The sequence below is a fragment of the Hesperophylax consimilis genome, chromosome 28 (assembly GCF_061612785.1).
Source record: "Hesperophylax consimilis isolate HC1 chromosome 28, BYU_Hcon_1.0, whole genome shotgun sequence".
NCBI lineage: Eukaryota > Metazoa > Arthropoda > Insecta > Trichoptera > Limnephilidae > Hesperophylax > Hesperophylax consimilis.
Window position 1 is genome coordinate 21,034,723 of NC_142863.1, and position 19,842 is coordinate 21,054,564.

The 19,842-nt window shown below is 35.7% G+C and overlaps 2 protein-coding genes across 3 annotated transcripts in view; both read right to left on the reverse strand.

The window, feature by feature from the left end:
* The window catches only part of LOC149410348 (facilitated trehalose transporter Tret1-like), a 30,388-nt gene that overhangs the window by 8,181 nt on the left and 2,365 nt on the right, over window positions 1-19,842 (reverse strand). Inside the window, exons 2-6 of the mRNA XM_089648995.1 lie at window positions 13,010-13,243; window positions 7,389-7,675; window positions 1,935-2,073; window positions 993-1,067; window positions 260-477 (exon numbers count right to left, since the gene is read on the reverse strand). Coding sequence (XP_089505121.1) covers window positions 260-477; window positions 993-1,067; window positions 1,935-2,073; window positions 7,389-7,675; window positions 13,010-13,243 — 953 coding nt within the window. The remainder of the gene's footprint in view (window positions 1-259; window positions 478-992; window positions 1,068-1,934; window positions 2,074-7,388; window positions 7,676-13,009; window positions 13,244-19,842) is intronic.
* LOC149410349 (uncharacterized) lies at window positions 9,839-12,300 on the reverse strand. 2 transcript variants are annotated; one of them, XM_089648831.1, is made up of 5 exons: window positions 11,797-12,300; window positions 11,450-11,651; window positions 11,280-11,360; window positions 11,029-11,103; window positions 9,839-10,219 (listed from the first exon to the last, which is right to left on the reverse strand). In XM_089648831.1, the coding sequence occupies exons 1-5, from the start codon at window positions 11,965-11,967 to the stop codon at window positions 9,855-9,857; spliced, it is 894 nt and encodes a 297-aa protein (XP_089504957.1). In that variant the 5' UTR covers window positions 11,968-12,300; the 3' UTR covers window positions 9,839-9,854. The 2 variants fall into 2 exon arrangements, with proteins under 2 accessions (XP_089504957.1, XP_089504956.1); XM_089648830.1 differs by having other exon boundaries at window positions 11,280-11,366.

The window sequence follows — 19,842 nt, forward strand, 5'->3', positions numbered from 1 at the left end:
TTTTGACTGCGATGTTAATTTGGTGGAAGAAGGATATTTAGGAATGGAAAGAAAAGAATGGTCCGGCTAGGAGGATGCCACCAGATTATTGAAATAGGCCTACCTATGTGCCAGCTGTGATGTAGGTATATCATGTGCACTAAAACTCCCTGCCAATTTGGATTGCTTCTTTTGCGCGTTTCCCAAGAGAATAAGTACGAAGGACCCCATTAGCTGCCCATTATCTGAGAAGAAAATAAATTAACATTCAGCTTCTCACCTTCCTTCCCAACCTCTCCACCAAAAGAATAGACCCGTACGACCCCAGCAACTGTAGTGCGCCCACCACGATAGCGGCATTACCAGGAGACAGGGAACTTCCAGCATCCTTGAAGATGACCGCGGCGAAATTGTTGATGGCGAACATCCCGATGTAGCCTTGGATAGTAATCAGCACGAAGCAGACGCCGAAAGCTCTCAAGGTGACGCGAGAAGTGACTGGAATCAGAATAATTATGGTCTTTGAGCATTTCGAAGAATTCTCGCAATTAATAATTTCTTTAGTAAAGTTAAAGCTAGTGTTTTTGTACAAATAAAAAGGCGTCATATGCGCCTATCAATTTTTACCTCCTATGGGTTTACAGTGTCAGTGTCGGTGGGTGACATCGTAATATTCGTAATCACAGATACCTGTGGTTCGTGGTTTGAATATTTTTAGTTACACCTGATCGGTTTAACTACTATAAAATTCTTGGAAGATGGAAGAGGGGTTGTGCCTTATATGTAAACAGTATGCTGAATTGTGGCATCACAATGCATAAAGCATTGTAAGAAGATTTAGGCCAAGAGATCAACGCCGTCTTTACACCTAACTCTTGATCTTTTTTATTTTAGGTTTCGGGAGTCAAAACTGTCCCTAAATGTTTGAAAGGTTGGCTGTAAAAACATTGTTGAAAGACGTTGTAGGTATGTAACCTAATCAAATATTTGAATAAAACTGCCAAAAATCTGACCGAAAAACTTCCAAGGCGTCATTTCTGGAGTTTTCACTGGCAATCCTCCTTGTTCAGCGCCATCGACTCTGGGCTCTATAATGCAAAAAGGCAGTATTAATTTCTACTGCTAAGTGCGACATGTTTTACATGACTTTCAGAACAACAGGTGCATATCAAAATTACAATCTCTAAAGATTTTCAAAGGATTTGAAATGTTGACATCAAATTAATTTTATATCAAAATTGGGGTCATAACACATGACTTGGTGATACGGATACAAACCATTAAATAGGTTGTAGTTTTGATTTATTACAAGGTTATTTGAAAGATTACTTTCAACTTAGGAAATATCTTTGGCTGAGAAATTCATTGAAAGACCGTGCGAACAGCATAGAGGTCAAGACAAGAATTTCCAACGATAGGAAAATTGTGCAAGAAAAGGTTTTTTATTATTATGTTGGAGAATTTAGAAATTTAAGGGCTAGGTGGAAGAAGCAGGTTGGGAAAAACCTCGGCATTCAGATTTTATCACTAAGCTTAATGAAGTATGAGGGAGCAGGTATGACTACTATCCCTGGCTCAATCTTTTGACATTCTTCTGTGAATGGACTATCTACGGGTCAGAAGTGCTGCACATTTCTTCAGACTAATTCATGAATGGTTTGAAAGCTCGAAAGCATGAAAAGCATTCATATCTATGTTCCCGATTGTTATCTCCGTCACCGACAGCATAGACAGTTCTGATTGACCCAGCCGGAATGACCAATGCCAATGCTCATGAGAACAATATTGGCTGTTGGTCAGAATCGATTCGAATATCGACAGATTTAGCATTAATGTAGCTGCCTTTATAAAAGCAAGCAGTGCTGCTACTAGTATAGTTAACTTGATACCCACCGTTTATATGTATGTATTGAACTGAATTGAATTGGAGTAGGCAAATAAATAGTATATTTTACCGATATCCTTCAGCGTTGTCTCTTCAGTGGATGTTTTGGAGGCCAGAAGGTCTTCCTGCTTCAGGTTCGACAAAACTCCCAGAGTGACCGGGTCTTCTGCAGAGATATTCCTCAGCCAGGCTATAGCTTCTGCTGCTTCCTGAATATTAACATAATGTTATGAGATTGTTCAAATATAGTTAGTTTAAAGAATTCCTAAAATGCTGATAGTTTTACCAATTTCACGCCTTGGATTTGCAATGGAATTATTTATTGATCAATTTCACAAATTCTGTTATAAGTTAGTTCACTGTAATTTAATTATGTTGAATAAAAATTCTTTAAAGTTCACCATCTATAATAAAAAACTCCACTTTCGAGGTAACCATTTATTGAATTTGTTGACAGCCTCCGTGATGGAGGGGTAAGGCGCTCAACTGGCATCATCATTGGTAAGTTAGTTCTGTACCTGGAAAGAATCTAAAGCCTGCATTGGCGGCCTCGCGTGATATTATACGGGTCATAGAATCCTAGTTTTGCCAGAATCTCTATTATGATAATAAACAAATTATGGGTACCATTCACCAATGTCCAAAATTTCAAGACTTGTCAACTCAAGTCAGGACCTTGGATTATTTTGGTGTAAGCCTTAATGATTCTTGTCAGTCATTACGCAAGTAGTATTTTGTATTGATGGGTAGAAGTCGTGAACTCCATCAAAACCTTGTTCCTGTCTTGACTTGATTGATCTTTATTGTTTTTGTGCCTTATTTTTGTCATAGCTGTAATTTTTAATTTTTAATTTTCCGATATTCTAACATTTCTCTTTGCATTAACTTCGTGTAATATGTAATGTGTTGTAATTGGACATGGTCCGTTGGTAAATAAATGAATAAACCGTTAAGAAGCTTATAAGCCATCAGCAGTAATTTATTTATTTCTAAATTCACTCCCGGCTGGGCTTTTACATGTTATTTTTTTTACAAAGAACATCTAAATAAACACAAATCAAAAAACAAAATCAAAAAGAAAATAGAAGACATAATAAAACAACCTCTTAAACAAAAACAATGTCAAAACGAAATAAAGTGCAAACTTGACACTCCACCATGCAAGATGGGAAAATATAATACTAAGAAAATTACTTAAAACTTTGGTAAGATAAAATAATAGTTATAGTTAAAATTAATAGTTAAAATTATATTATATTTGTTATTCTTCTTCTGAAATAAATTGGGTAATGACTTGTTGAATATATCAACAACATCCTTAGGTATAGTCACTACCCAAATTTTGTATACGGCGAACGGGAGTATAGAATTGACATTCTGTGTTGGAGTTATCACAATAGAACGGTAGATAATGCCTCGATGTTGGTTTGCGAGGTATATGTAAAAAAAATCAAGTATAATAGTTCAGGGCTGTCAATTATTGAATTTATGATTTTATATAAACATTTTAGGTTATTAAATATTCCACGTTCAGATAATTTTAATAAATTGAGTTGACATAGTAGTGTAGCGTCGAGAAAAATCTACATTAAATAATTAATAATAAACCGCTCGACCTACTTAGTACCTACTCCCGAATTATGTACCTGCATCGCATCGTAAACAAAGTATGCAGGGACCTACTTATCTACTCGCGACAATACTATCGCGCACTCAGTCTGGGACATTACGAAAACTCGTCAGAAGGTTCGAGTCTTCCGCCTATGCATTATTGCCACGCTATCGAAGGTTCCCGAAACACACAGTCTGTGCGAGTGCCTAGAATTTAGTTGCCATCCATGTACCTACTGCTACCGTCGGCCGTGTAGTATAAATATGCCCGACGCAGCGAGTCAGTCAGTTATCTATCAGCCGTCAGTTTACGAGGCTCAACGAGTGATCACCCGCGCTCTTCTTACTAGCGCGAAGGACGTATACCCGGCTTCGCCCGTACCATCATGGACTCTATCGGGACATCATCTTAGCGCCTTGTCCAGATCGCCGTTCCTGGCAAGCACTACTCGGATTACAAGCGCCCTGGTTCCAGCGTCTCTGACCAGCGCTTCTTCCACGCCATCATGACCATCACGAGGACACGCAGCATCCTCACTGGTCACACCGTTCCCGTTCAACCGCCTACAAGGTCCGCCGCACCTTCGGCCGTCTCGTCAGCACTGGAGTGCCTGAAGACCTACGTTCTTCGCCAGTGCCTGACCTTCATCGAGTCCCGGTCACCAGCGCCCGGCGTGGACTCACCGACCCGCGCTTGACCTGCCATCACAGCCAGCATCCGGTGTATTCTTCTGTCCAGCGTCAACTCTCGTTACGGCTACACTGACTCATCAATAAACACAGTGAACTTCACGACACGCTTTTTATTTTCGTGCCTTCACCTGATCCCCAAAGTAGATAATCATAGTTGACGCATTCCCTTGTAATACCTATTCTGAAATTAATAAATCTTAAGAATTTTTTTAAAATTCTTTCTATCGTGAGTGAATGACTAGCGTAACTAGGTGCCCACACTGTCGAGTTGTACTCAATTTGACTCCTACATATACAAATTTGTAAAGGTTTGAATATTTTTAAATTGGCTGCAAATTCTTATAACAAACCCAACCATTTCAAAGCTTTATTTGATATAATTTCAATATGGTTTGTAAAATTCAGTTTTTGGTCAAAGTTTACACCTAAATCATTTAATCGGTAACAGCGGTTAGAATTACATCATTGATGGAGTAATCTTAAATAATTCGATTTTTTATTCTATAAAATCTCATACTTAGACATTTGTTTATATTTAGTTGTAGATAGTTCTCTTAGCACCAAACAAATAGTTTAAACAAGTTATTTGATAATGTTTGTATATTTTCATATCGTCTGCAAACATTGAAACTTTGACATCGTTGAATATAGTGTTCACAAATATTAAAAATAAAATTGGTCCCAAATGCGATATCCCTCCTGGAATTCTCGAAATATATGCTGTTGGAAACAGCCAGGGGTAAAAAACGTAGGGGTCTAGGAGTGGAAGGACAATGGAAAAAAATAATATGAAATTTTAATACATATTGATAAAGCGTAGTGAATATTATAAAAGTGCCAATGTATGTAATTAATTTGCTGGTACTCACCAATTCTGAAATCGGTAGTAAAAAAATGTTTAATTTAAGATTATTTATCTAATTATTTACAAATATAAATAAATCATATTTTTTTTCTTAAAAAAATATTTTCCTAATCAAATGTTTTTTAATTACTAACTCCAATGTTAGTCCAATGTTTATCAGACAAGTTAAAAAGTAAACAATGATAGCTTGAGTACCTATACGTTCATTTTATAGAACACGCAAATCCACTCAAAAAAAATAAAACTTTTCCTTTTAAAATATCGTTTTAACCTCGTTATTTTTATCTCCTGTAACAGAAGCTAATTGAAACTTCACTTGAATATGTTTGTGTTGATTCATTGAATTGTTTTCTTTCAATATTTACGATATCCACAGAATTTGACATTTTAAATGAATCCATTCTAATTACATCACCAAAAATAATTTCGCGAACTAATATTCAAGATGGCTACATTGAGATCAAATGGAAACTTTCGATTGACATTTTTTGTCATCTCCCTCCAATAACTTAATAATCTTAGGTCGCAGATTCTCTATCTCACCGCGGTCATGTCCGAAACCAGCTTTAAAATAAATTTTGTATGATACTAATTATACGTCAGACATGATAGTGTTTACCTCTTTTGTCTGTATGGCAAAGAGAAAGAAGGGATATAGTTCGGGGACAAAATTTAAAGTGACCCACGGTTGGTATATATAAGAACTTTGGACACTATATGGTACTGGAACCAGCTATTACTGTACGAATCTGCACGAATATTTTAAACTAAATTAATAATCGGGTATTTTGTTAAATCCATTTTTTTAAATTAATAATAATTGCAGCATATTTGGGGAGGTTATTGACCAAATGACCCACATAGAAGAGCCGCCACTGATAATAGGTAACATTGCAAACATGTGAATGCGGTCCGAGTAGAAAAAATGTTGGGAATGACTGCTTTGGAGTGAACCAATTATTCATATAATCTTATGCTACCATCTTAAAACGAGAAAAACGACATATTTTTTTTAAATAATAATTATTCAAGCCAAGAAAAACTCCATTCTGAATTTCGATCTCCCTTATCATATCACCAAAGAGATTACAGATCTCTCTCATTATGCAATCATTACGATAGTTACAAGCACTTTAGATTATCATCCCGATTCTAATTTCACATCTGAAGTTGATGGCTCGCCCATATTATTATAGAAAGTAAATATTAAAGATCTTTTTATCAAAGCACTCAATCAAAAACATGAAAATCAACTTATATAGGTATAATAATTATTGTAGGTTCCACTTGTGTGAATCATTGAATGGAGAGTAGTTCTATTTAAGTAGATATATTGTGAAACATTGTTGCTAAGCCTACAATATAAACTATAACATATAGGAATACAAATTATAACTGACTACCTTTAAGCATTTCTGAAAACTTATGTTTTTTTAATTTTTTAAATGAATTCTTTCAAAATACCTTGGCAGACGACTTTCGCATTCATTCTCATCGACATAAATACTTTCTGAAACCAGAATCTTAATTGCATTAACTATGGTAAGATCAAAGATATTAGAAGAACGAGATATGCTATGTTGGCCGCCGGACCGTAGCCGGAGTACTACCTAATTAGGGTACTTTGAACGGTATCGGGACGTGTACGCACAGAAATCTGTTCTATGTATTAGTGCGGATACCTTAGCGCAAGCGAAGGTGTGCAGTAGTATTGGTGAACAAAACCGGCGACACTCGGCAAAACAATTCCACTCAGTACGAACTGCGCATAGCACATCTCGTTCTTCTAATATCTTTGGGTAAGATTGTCTTCTTTTCTGGAAAGATTTCAGACGGTCAAAGTAACTTAGGTAATGTAAGTAAGTAAAGTGAAGTAAAATAAAACCAAGGACGAAATAATAAAATTAATCCCTATTTCGTCAAATTTAATTTTCAAATTTATAAAATAAAACAATGATAATTCTATCGGATGGCGAAACAGCTGTCACGCGCAGTGATAATTTATAAGTTAACAGAACAGTTTTTAAATTAACCTTTTTTTAATAATTAAATTTTAATATCATTAAACATTTAAAAAAAACTTTAAATAAAAGTGTAGTTCCACAAATTAAACTCGATAATAATTTTAACCGGTTTTTGGTTTTACAGGTGGAATCAAAAATGAATCTTGAGAAAGATGTTACCTAAATTGATGGGAAAAGATGAATATTTAGTTGTGGCAGTATACTAAAGAAGAGAAAATAAAAAGAAAAACAAAATATATGGAAAGTAAATTATCTACCATTTCAAATGATGGATTTAGTAAACGACTCGAATATTTCTATTATGAGAGAGGAACTCAAGAAAAATACTTACGTTATATTTCTTCTGTTTCACCAAGAATGTCGGAGTCTCCGGCATGAAGAAGAATCCAACTGCATACGCCACAGGGATGACGAGATTAATCCAAAGGAATGGATAGTAAGGAACCCAGGCTCCGATCGCAAAGTCCACAAGGATCCCAGCATTGATGGTCAGGACTGCGAGAGATCCCAGGGCTCCTCGTATCCTGGGACTTCCGATCTCGGAGCAGTACAGGGGGGCTATAAGAAGACTGCCTCCTCCACCGATGCCCACCAGAACCCTGGCTGCCAGGAGACCACCTACAGTTGGTACACTGACACCCGTATTCAGAGTCGATCCTTTAGTTCAAGAAACCTTCCTTTCCTTTAAAAAACACCGTTTTATATTCAGAGACACGCCTAAAGTCGGTGTGACGTCACTTAGTAAGGAAGCTACCTTTCTCAAGATTTCAAAAAATTTTGTATTCAGAGACGTCACTATGGAAGTCTCTACGACACTGCGCACGCGCATACTTGCTTACTTTGACTTTTAGCTGTCAAAACTCGAGGTTGGTGGGTAGGGTACCTTTGCCTTGCTAAGTCGGTGATTTGTTCCCAGTTGTTGCGGTTGTTGCTGTTGAAAACATAAAACAATGGAGATGCAGATTATGGAAATGGAGATCATGGAAATGGATAACGAGTTTTTGGATTACATCGTTGATCCATACAATACACGTGACGACGTTGGCACGGACAATATGGGCAGCGTGCGGCGTTATTTACGCGATTTTGAAAATCCCGTGGAGTTTTACAGTGACCGGCAATTTAAGGATCGTTATCGGTTGGAGAAAACAACTGTAATGCATATATTAATTCCTCTATTATTTCCGAATTACGCTTTAGTTAATAATAGAGGCTTGCCCATACCTCCTGTTATTCAGGTAGCTATCGCGCTGCGATTCTACGCTACTGGTAATTATCAGGTAAATGCGTCTTTTTTACTAGATATCTATTGTCAAATTATGTTCTACTTTTGTGAAACGAAAATATTACATTTTGTGATGCTGAAACTTGTTATTTACATTATGTCTGTACTGATTTGAAATCGACAAAGAATGAAAGAATGCATATATTATTTAATGAAAACATGATGTCAACCTAAAATTAACCAGATGCCCTTAGATGTACAAAATATCTAGATGGAGTGTTCATCTTGTATTATTTTCAATGTTCATTAACTACCTACATATTTTTATATGATTCCAGATTGTTGCGGGAGATCTACACAAACTGAGCCAACCAACCTCCAGCAGAGTAGTGCAAAAGATTTCCTCCAGATTGGCGCAACGGATAACTGAATTTATTCATTTTCCTCAACGGCCCCAGGACTACGCTGAAAATCGGAAACTCTTCTATTCAAGAGCCCAATTTCCAGGAGTCGTCGGATGTATTGACTGTACACACATTGCCATCAAGAGCCCAAGCCGAACAATAGGGGAATCTTTTCGCAACAGGAAAGGATGGTTCTCCTTGAATGTGCAAGCTGTGTCAGGTCCACGTTTGGAATTTTTGGACATAGTTGCCAGGTGGCCTGGTTCTACCCACGATTCCAGGATATTTCAAAACAGCGCGTGCCGCCTAAAGTTTGAGGAGAAAAGGATTACAGGCATTCTTCTCGGGGACAGCGGATATGGCCAGACAAATTATATGTTCACACCAGTATTAAATCCTGCAAATGAAGGGCAAGAAAAATATAATAAGGCGCAAATTTCCACACGGAATGTAGTCGAAAGATTATTTGGTGTATGGAAGAGGAGATTTCCTTGTCTGAGGAGGAAATTAGAAAATAAACTAAGTAATACTACAAACATTATCGTTGCGTGTGCCATTTTGCATAATTTATGTATATCGTCAAACGACCAGCATTTTGGGCGGTTTGAGGGTATAAATATACCTGTCAATTCGGTGGTGCAGTCTGCTTCAGGCAGAACGATAAGAGATGCATTTATCCAAAGACATTTTACGTGATGTGTAATGAACTGTGAAAGGACACCATATATGTAATGAATAGTGACGTCAGTAATTGTGCCGTGTAATGAACTGTGAAAGGACACCATATCTAATGTATAATAATTGTGCTGTGTAATTAACTGTGAAAGGACACCATATATAATGTATAGTAATTGTGCTGTGTATTGAACTGTGAAAGGACACCATATCTAATGTTATGACTAATGAAGTCATATTTTTTAATGCATAGTAATTGTGCTGTGTAATGTCATGCTGTGAAAGGACACCTTATCTAATGTAATGAGTAGTGAAGTCATATTTTTTATAATATGTTATAATTATGCTGTGTATTGAATTATGAAAGAGCACAAGGGTTTATCTTAAATATATACCTATGTATGTATTAATAATGTCCATTATCAAAAAAATTGAAACAGAATGGAAAATAAATAAAACATTTATTGGAGATTAATATATTTTTTATTCATATTTATTTATTGGCGAGCTCTTTTTCCAATTCTGCCTTCGCTCTTCTTATTTGTAGTTCTATAAGTTCGTTCTGCAGACGAGCTCCTTTCGACTGCTCCCGAGCAGTCTCGATCTGCTCCCGGGCAATCTGCTGGGCAGTCTCCCTCTGCTCCCGGGCAGTCTCGATCTGCTCCCGGGCAATCTCCTGGGCAGTCTCCCTCTGCTTCCGGGCAGTCTCCTTCTGCTCCCGGGCAGTCTCTCTCTGCTCCCGGGCAGTCTCCATCCTTACTACGTGCATTTCTTCATCGTACTTTGTTAGATTGGTGCTTCTGAGGCAACGCACTTGGCCCTCGTCCCGAACCACCTGCCCACTAGATGGTATCAAGTCTGAAACAACACAAAATTACAAGCTGATTAGTGAAACAACACAAAATTGCAAGCTGATTAGTCATCAATGTAAATAACAGGTTTATTTGTGTAAATAACACTCTGTGCCCCATGACATAGTGCACAGTCGGGAAACACGCCAAACACGCGCCCAACATATTTATTTATTTACACAGTAAAGTAAGTAAGTGTAAAGTAAATATAAAGTGCAAACTATAAATTACAAGTAAAAATTAAAATTTAAAGTAAGAAAAAAAACAGTAAAAATGTAGAAATATAAATTATCTCTAAAAGGTACCCACAAAGATTTAAATATAAAAAGTAAGAAATCCTGGATTATGTCATCCGATTTGATAAATTTTTCAAGTACCTATGATTTCTAGTACATTAAATAGTTTTGGAGTGCAGTACTGGTAGGCATATTATGTTTACATGATGTATTATCGTGGTACCTACTAGCAAACAAATTAAGTTTAATGCATCTTTTGTATGAGGCCAGATTACCGACGAAGTGATCGATATTAGCATATTCATTGCATGTACACGGATGACATTTGTCATCAACAGCTCGGCTGTGGAACGATTTGCTGGCCTCTGTTTTTCCTCCCTCCTACAACATTGGTCTCTTCAAGACCCATTTTCACTCCTTCCTCAAAAACATTCCCCACACAGCATCTTCAACAGGGCCCCTCTTTCTTTATGGTGGAAAACGAGAGGTTAAAGTAAAGCTCTCCGAACTCCGAGCATTATTTGAACCTTTGTACGAAAATGCAAGTAATCACAGCAAATAGAGAGGTAAATATAGTCACCTTTCTTGGCTATAATGCGACGTGTCTTCGTCTTGAGCTGGGGCGTTGAACTTTCCTCCGGTGTTTTTGTTATATCTGAAAATTAAAAACACTTTTGCAATATTTCTATCTCGAAAATTATTTAAGATTTAGCATGACAACTGATAAAATTATGTAATAAGTTCCTACAGAGAAATGCGAACACTACCATCTAACAACAAATCACATTTTGAATTGATAAGAATCAATTATATTATCAAAAATTGACTTACCAAACACCGGCACTTCCGTCGACTGGTCAGTCCATGGCATGCTGAATAAAGCAGACGTGCTGGTGCTGGGCACAGCGGTATCTGAAACTTAAACAATACTTTATAAGAAATAAGGTCAAAGTTAAATAAACAAGTAGCCAAAATATTTCACATAACTTTCTTAAACTAACCGCGATCGCTGTCGTTGCTAAAGCTCAGTTCAACGTTGGTGGCCAAGTCCAGCACGCTGTCAACGGGATGATGCTCATCAGAGACAGTTGGCGACAGCCTGCCCCCTCCCGTCTTCATCCTGCTCCTCTTTTCCTCGCAGAGCTCCATCTTCCTTTTTGACTTAATGTTGTCCCAGCATTTCTTAAGCTGCGCTTGGGTCCGCTAAGAAGGAATTCAATAATACAGTATTATAATAGTATTACGGAATCGGAACAATAGAAGAGTATGTATATGAATGAAAAAAGAGTATCCCTGTGGGGAAACGGCGTGATGGCTAGTTAGTATTTCAATTACAAAAGATACAAACCTTTTGATTGCCGGCGATTGAGTTGAAATCATCTGTCAACTTGGCCCACGCATTTTTCTTCTCGCCAAGTTGCAGATGATTAGTCGAAATGCTGGCAACGGCAGGATATGTGTTTATTAAATCTAATAAACATTGCCTTTCACTCGGCGTGATTATAATACGAGAATTCATTGTTTAAAAAGGAAACTTTCGAGACACTCAACTGAAGATGTAACAGAGACTTTTGACAGGCCGATGTTATTTACTTATTTACGACAGACGCTTGAACTAAATCCATAGACAACAGCATAGATAAACACACAGATTGTCCCAAAACGGGGCATGTTGTTTCCGTAGAAGCAGGACATCGACAAGTTTCGGATGACGTCACACCTTTCTTTCGGCGTAGACAAAAGGTCTCTACCTGAGGAAAGGAAGCTCAAAGTGTGGACTCTGTATAGAAGCGTTAAAGGTAAGGACGGTTCTTACCTTTGCTTAGGTAAGGCTGACACTTGACTTAGACAACTTTAAGGATCGACTCTGAATACGAGTGTGAGTTTCAAAATCCAGCAAAGCTGTAAACAAAATAAAGGATTTCTTTAAATGAACAAAGCTTACGAGCAAAGGTGCATTTGCATCATTTAAACTCCAATAGGGGTTTTAATATCGAAAATTACGTAATGCACACAGTAAAAGTACAGTGACTGCTTAACTTATAGCATAAGGCAAAGCTAAATAGCCCTTATTTACAGTGAAAGGCACACGACTAATGGCTTGTTGCTAATCTCTTAACTTACAATTGTGTAATAAACGCTATTTATCCTTAGACTGTATAAATAATCCCTTTACTTACAATGCAAAGCACAAGGAACAAATAACGTATTAAATTGATGTGTAAGACACGCTGTATAATATCTTTAAAATTTAAAAATAACTCCATTACTTACAATGCAACGCACAAGATAAAAATAACCTCGTTAATTACAGTGTAGGCACGCTATATTATGTCATTAGATTGTATAAATAACCCATTTATTAAAATGCAAAGCGCAAGATACAGATAACTTCTTTGGTTACATTATAAGGCACATTGATCACCCTTGCTTACAATCTGAGGCACACGGCTTAAGTAAACACATTTCACGATGCGAGGCGCACGGCCCAACTAACCTCTTTACTTGCTGTAATAACTCTTGCTTACAGTCTAAGGCAAATTTCAAAGAATCCATTTTACTTACAGTATAAGGCACGGCTATGAGCAGCCCGGCCCACCGCCGGCCCAGCCTGTCAGCCAGCAGACCAAAGACGGGCGTGCCGACCAGCGCGCCGATGCACAGCACGGAGGCGACCCAAGCCGACTCGGAGTCGGTCAGGGGGGCTCCCAGGGGAGAGTCGGGCGCCTGCAGGTAAAGCAGGGAAGGAGACACCCAACCCACCGCGCAGCCATAGCACAGGGTGCTGATGCTTGCTGGAATGGACAGAAAACATCCTATTAGTCTTTCAAATACTTATAGTGACGTATTGAAGCCATCCCTTAGCAAAACAAGGGGCATCCTACTAGACCTTTCAATCCTGGATTATCACACCAAATGTAGAATCCGCAATGTCTGGGTAGTAATAGTATTAAGGCACAATGATAATCAAACGAATGAAGACTAGGTACTATGCGTCAATACGAAAAGTAACCCCATCAAAGCCCATTTTCTAATGAGAATCGGGAATTCGCGCTTGTTTCCGCTGAAAATTTTCCGTTCCCTTTCACCTTTTGTAGAATAGGTACTCCCCGTTTTATAGTTTCTATGGCCTCAAAGTGGGAACTTTAAATCACATTCTTTTGTTGATCCTCTTTATACAAATAATATCTTTTCTACCAAGCCTTATCTAAGTTTGCCCACCCTCACCCTTTTATGGATAACTATTGAAAACATGAAGTACAGAGTAGCAGATAAGTAGCAGATATTTTATAACAAAGAAACTATAAAAAATTACCCAGCATTTTAATTATTATAGCATTATTATTATGTTTGCAAACTCGGCGATCTGGACAAATCGGCAATCGCCGAGCACAATTGAAAGCGGCCATTACTTTAGATTGGTGCCTGAAATACTGGAAAGACCCAAAGGTTAATAAAAAATAAATGACGAGAGGAATTGTGCTTGTTTAGTGTTGAAACAGATTTGTGATTATTCCAATTCCCAGTTCCCATTCAAATTGTATATTCCTTTCCTAAAATTCTTACCTCAGAATAAACGAGAATTGAAAATGTAATTTTTTATGATTTGTATTTTCATTGTCGTTGAGAGTGCAAGCTATTTCGCTTTAAATATCAATAATATCGTGAAAAGTCAATTAAAAAGTGCAAAAATTATCCTCAAGTTAAATAGTTTCACGTGGTGAATGTAAACAGAGTTTTAGATTTTATTATTCTTTTCTATTATTTCTTAAACAAATTTTACTTCTTTAATAATTTTCCACTAAATTATTATATTTACGCCTTGACGGCTTTTACATTGTTGTAGGTAAGTTGTTCAGGAATACAACATTAAGGACGGGTTGTTTCGGAGAATTTGAACAATTCATCAAATTTCAACGTTCATTTCCGGGTACTGTGAAAGTCCTATTCAAGTTCTGTTATTATATCATCACAGGCTAGTTGCATGACAACACTGAAATAATAACAGAACTTGAAAAAATCTTTCACAGAACTGGGAAATTAACTTTGGAATTTGAAGAATTGTTCAAATTCTCCGAAACAACCCGTCCTTAGTGTGTAGTACATAACATAATAAACTGAGTATGAATAATATAAGCAGGTAAAATACAAGATATCATATCAGATAGCTCTGTTTTACAAAGGAGTTCAATAATTATATTTAATAACAAGAGCACAAAATACGTAAATTAATCATTATCTAATACGTATATGTCGTATATATCACATGTTTGTAAAACCTCATATAGGCGTATAATACAAATAGATAAATAATATTGAAAATAGTGTTACATAAATTCTACTTGTAAAAAAGGCTTAAATCCATGCCTAGAAACATAACATAAAACAGCTAAACCCTTACGCATTTATTTTATAAAGCCTCTTTCATTTCGGGTGATAAATATCAAATTACGCGGCCTAATTGAAATAAAAAACGCCTTTTTAATACTTATTTGCAAGGAAATTTAAAAAAATAGTTAAATAGTTTCACGTGGTGAATATTAACAGAGTTCGTGTTGTGAAAATCTAACATTAATGGTGATTATAAAAGGTGTAAACCTAGAAATTATAAGTGACCCACGGAAACTTCAAGAAACCAGCAGGACTCTAAAAGAAACAAACATTATCAACAGGCAAAGGCTTCCTTGTGATGATAACACGATCAATTGATGTTTTATTTTCATTTAAATAAGTCCATTTTAAATACCAATCTGGTATCACACTATGACAGTATATATATATTTAAATAACCTTAGAACTTTTTGTACATCTATCTTCCCAATTGTTAAAAATGTCGAATAACAAATCTTGTACTGTATATTTTGTCTGAGAATATGTATTTTTAACAACGTATAAGTTGGCCTCTCAGAAGCTGGGCGTACTGTACAGGGCCCACAGATACTTTAATAGTACACAACTGCTGACCCTGTACAAATCGCAAGTGCGCCCTACTGTCGAATTTGGCAGCCATCTCTGGTCCGGAGCCCCTAAATACCTGAAAAAACCCTTGACTCTGTGCAGTAACGGGCGGTCCGTTTGATAGATTCCCTAATCTTAACAAACGGACTGCAATCTTTAGAGCACAGGGGTTAGGTAGGTATGCTGTCCTTGTTCTATCGGTATTACAATGGAAGATGCTCTGAGGAACTAGCGTCATTGATCCCTTCGGCACCGGTGCGTAGTCGGGATACACGCCAAACGCGCGCCCAACATTTGTACACGGTTGACATTTGTCACATGAGAACGGGTCGCTTCTACGATTCGTTCTTAAGTTCAACAGCTCGGCTGTGGAACGAACTGCCGGCCTCTGTGTTTCCTCCCTCCTACAACATGGGACTCTTCAAGACCCATGTTCACTCCTTCCTCTCCACAATAAGACCCTCCACACAGCATCCCCAAAGATGACATAGACCCTGAGGGAAATTATTTTCTTCAGGGCCTCCTGTGTGGAGTTAATATAAAAAAAAAATATATCAAATAATTAATCAATTTGCAGTATAATAGTATTACAGAGTATAATAAATAATGTTAACTAAAATAATTCATACAATTAGTTTTCACTGCCTTTGATTTTTTAATGTTCCTCTTCTATAGAAGCTGGCGCTTGTGTCTAGAAGAGTGGTGAGCATCAAGATGAAGAATATTTAGTGTTTGTAATTATGAATATTAAAAATTATAATTAATTAAAAAGATAGTTTCATCATTTTGGTATTTTTACATTGAACTTCTCTTTAATTGCTTTTAGTAGGTGTTTATCGTTTTCTATTGTTCTGATATTTTCGGGTAGGCTGTTGAAGTATTTTTCCCTAGATATATGTAATGATGTTGAACAAAAGTGGTGTTACATTTTTGTGTTGGAAATATATGTTTTTGACGAGTACGACTTTCAGTTAAAAAGCTGTGATTTTGTTTTTCTTTTATTATGTTTTTTTGGGACAAGATCATTACATTTAATACTTTAAATTCTTCAAAAATTAAGTGTGTTGGTTTTTTCAATATTATTTTTATAATTAAACGTTGTACAATTTCAACAGGGTTTTGTATGCAGCTCCCCAGCTGATTACAGCGTATTGGAGATTTGATTGAATTAAGATTAAATTAATTATATATATATAAAGAGAGATTGACAAATTATCGTCTACTTACTTTTTAAAATATTTATTCACAAAAAAATAATATGACTTAATTTACAGAAAATATAGTAATTATTTCATCTAATTTTTAACATAAGATATACAACCATGATAAATCTACGATTGTGTGTATGGGTGATGTGTCATTTTGTTCGTTATTTTTTAAGTAATATTCCAAAGTATTCATTTTATGTTTTCGGTGTGTTTTTTAACGTGAAATTTAAAATCTCTGTTGTTATTTATATTCCGGATACTTTCTTGTAGGAAATACTATATACAGATAAAAAGAGAGAGATTGACAAATTATCGTCTACTTTCCAATAATATATAAACAGATAAAGAGAGATTGACAAATTATGGTCTACTTACCAATAATAGCAGCAATACATTGATTTTTGATGCTTGTTTTAGGAGGTTCTTCAAAAAAAGTTTCACTAGTGCTAACTTCCATTATGTTATTTTCAAAACCTTTAGTATTAATAATCTAACAAGAGTTAATATTGTATAGTTGAAAGATTAAAAAAAACCTTTATTTCAGGGTTTATCTTATTTATAAATTATTTTTGAGGAAAATTTATCACTATATTGACAACTGACAACGAACAAACTAATAATGCTTTGTATTGTGTGTACACTGCTTGGGGCAGTTGTTGGTCTGTTGAATGTTTGTAACCAAATCAGAGATTAATAATATAAATAGACAGAGCCGAACTCAGTATCAACGATTTGAAATTTCAGATGTGCGAACTTGGGTCAAAAAAAAAATTGTTAACAATTTGAAAATAGTATTAAATTAATGTTCGACAATACAATAAACAATTTGAAGGATTTCAAAAGCTTGCGGAAAAAACTTTTTATTAACGTTTAAAATTTTTATTTTAAACGAAAACTTTTATTAAAAATAATAATTTCATTTTTAATTATGTCTTTAACTCCGGTTCAGTGAAATCCAAAACATGGATTTGCTTTGATTTTAAGTTTAATTTTCAAAATTGGAACTGATTTTTGGAACAATCCAGACAAGTTGGTATTAGAAATATATTTTTAAATCATAATGTCGCATCACAAAGTATCTGCTTCAAATGAAAAAAATAATAATTGAAATGTGTATTTCTTTTGTTTAAATTTTTGAAATATGTTGTAGTTTTTCAAGATTAATAATAGTTTTCATTCGATAGGTAAAATTCTGAACGTCTCTAAAATTGACAATGTTTGTTTTTGAAGGGCAATGATCCTGAGTCAATTTTTCTTGTAAATACTTTCAGGGTCACAAATTCTACAAATATAATATTCCCTGATTTTTGACACTAGTTTGTAATAAAACTTATCAAATATATGTATTTTTTTATTAACGTCTTGAAGGCTTTTACATGTACAAAATGTTATGGGTAAGTTGAGCAGGGGTACAATAATAGGTACATAACATAAAAGGTAGATAACACAGAATAGTGCATAACATATATTGTCTAACATATAGTACATAACATATAGTACATAACAAATAGTACATAACATATAGTACATAACAAATAGTACATAACATATAGTACATAACGTATAGTACGTAACACACAATAAACTGATTATGAACAATATAAACAGGTACAATACAAGTTTAGTTATCATAGAAAGTTCTGTTGTACAAAGGAGTTCAATAACTGTATTTAATAATAAGATTACAAAATAAGTACTATGGTACTATGAAAGTTCTACAGAACAATAGGTAAGTAAGTTTGTTGATACGTGAAGAAAAGTGAGTATTACTGGTGTATTAACGATGTATTACTGATTTTTAAGGGCCTGCAATCCCGTTTTTAACTGGATTACAAATAATTTTGAGAGATTCTTAACAAATTAGCAGTATTCAATACTCATCTTTCTCTGTGTGTATTTCTCTAAATTAAACCAAAACTTTCCGCCCTGGAAAATTGGGTCACAATACACCTCTGCAACAATCACAGAAGATTATAAAAAGGGGGTATGTACATTATACATACCTACGTACTACTTCATGAGAACATTGTTCTTTCCAACGTGACATACTTATCTTTGCAGGCTGCTAACAGAGGAACTAACTGATTAACCACTATAAAGTTGAGTGTATCAATATGAATCGGCAATTTATTAATTAGTTTTGTACGGTGAGACTATAGATGTCGCTAAAACTATATTTTATAACTGCAGTCATTTTGACACCTATTTTTGTAAATCGGTAATAATAATTAATTGAAGTTATTAAAAAGTTCTTAGAATGGCCGATAGATGAGAATTTTTTTTTTTTAAAATAATTTCTTAACATAGATATTTCATTTATTCGATGACAATAACATAAAATGATGGAATGCAATTAGTGGCAATAGCTCAATTGGTACAGATGCCAGTTGCGACTCTTAACTTTTATATTTTATGTGTCTATATTAATTTAATATTCAAACGATAATCTTTTGCCGTTTCCCCGCAGGGGTAGGCAGAGAGGACGGACCGCCAAACACCTCGGTCTTGGCACACACTTCTTGCCTCATTCACATTCATACATCGTCTCATACATACTCTTCTATTATTACCTACCGCACAAGAGTCCCAACTGCTCCCAACCATCTGGAGCCAGTAAGACTATGCCACCCCGAATTGAGGTATGTCGTAAGGTAGTATGGAGGGTAAGGATATGGGTAAAAATAAATTGGGGGAGGTCCTGGCCATTCAGATCTGGTCACAAAACACTGAAATCATTTAACGCAACCTTGGTGGTCTTACACCAGGGCGATACTGAGAGTATATTCCACTCTGAAACGTGCCGAAAATATATTATATATATTTAATATTATATTTATATATTTATTCTGGCTAAGTCCTCCATCACAACACAAGCAACATTTTCGGCTTTCTGTGGTGGTAGTAGGAGATTTTCAAACATTGTTGGGTTATTCGTAACCCGGGAATGTTTGTCTTTCTTTTTAAAAAAAAAAAAAAAAAAAATTTAATGAATAAATTGTGAAAAAACATAAACCAATTAAAATTTACTTGCGCACGCCGCGATTTGAACCCGTAACCTTCGAATTGCTGGTCTAGAGACTAACCCCTCGACCACGGAGGCCGTCAAAATTTGTTCATTGGTTTGGTTTGTCTAATAAAATTTGTTCATTGGTTTGGTTTGTCTGATAAAATTTGTTAATTGGTTTGGTTTCTCTATTAAAATTTGTTAATTGGTTTCGTTTTATGTG